General features: G+C 63.0%; 1 protein-coding gene across 1 annotated transcript in view; it reads left to right on the top strand.

The window, feature by feature from the left end:
• Positions 1–245, top strand: part of STARD8 (StAR-related lipid transfer (START) domain containing 8) — a gene marked incomplete at its 5' end in the record, with an annotated part of 4,263 nt that extends 4,018 nt beyond the window's left edge. Inside the window, 1 exon segment of the mRNA XM_009705325.1 lies at positions 134–245. Coding sequence (XP_009703627.1) covers positions 134–245 — 112 coding nt within the window.
• Between the last annotated feature and the right edge of the window lie 117 nt (positions 246–362).

Genomic DNA, 362 nt, shown 5'->3' on the forward strand with positions numbered 1-362 from the left:
TCATCTCGTAGTCGGTCACCGCTGGAGCTGCTCTGCGTGCCTGTCCCCGAGCCAGAAGCGACGCGCTGCTCCTTGGCACTTGCCGGGGTCTCTCCTGCCCGCTCACCCTCCTCCTCCCTCTTCCCTTCTCCAGGGGCCGGTCTCCTGAGTGGTACAACAAGGTCTTTGGCCACCTCTGTGCCATAAAAAAAATCCGAGGCTCTTTCCCAGCCCTGAGTCCCAGCGGCCCTGAGACGAAGATCTGAGGTGCCAGGAAGATGCTCTGTCCCATCTGATGAGGACTGGCCGGTGGATCCGGGCTGGAGTTCTTGGAGGGCCGCGTAGCATGGGCAGGTGGCTGTGGAGGGGGAGGCAGAGGCTGG

Source organism: Cariama cristata, unplaced genomic scaffold (assembly GCF_000690535.1).
Source record: "Cariama cristata isolate BGI_N322 unplaced genomic scaffold, ASM69053v1 scaffold28608, whole genome shotgun sequence".
In the NCBI taxonomy this organism is placed as follows: domain Eukaryota; kingdom Metazoa; phylum Chordata; class Aves; order Cariamiformes; family Cariamidae; genus Cariama; species Cariama cristata.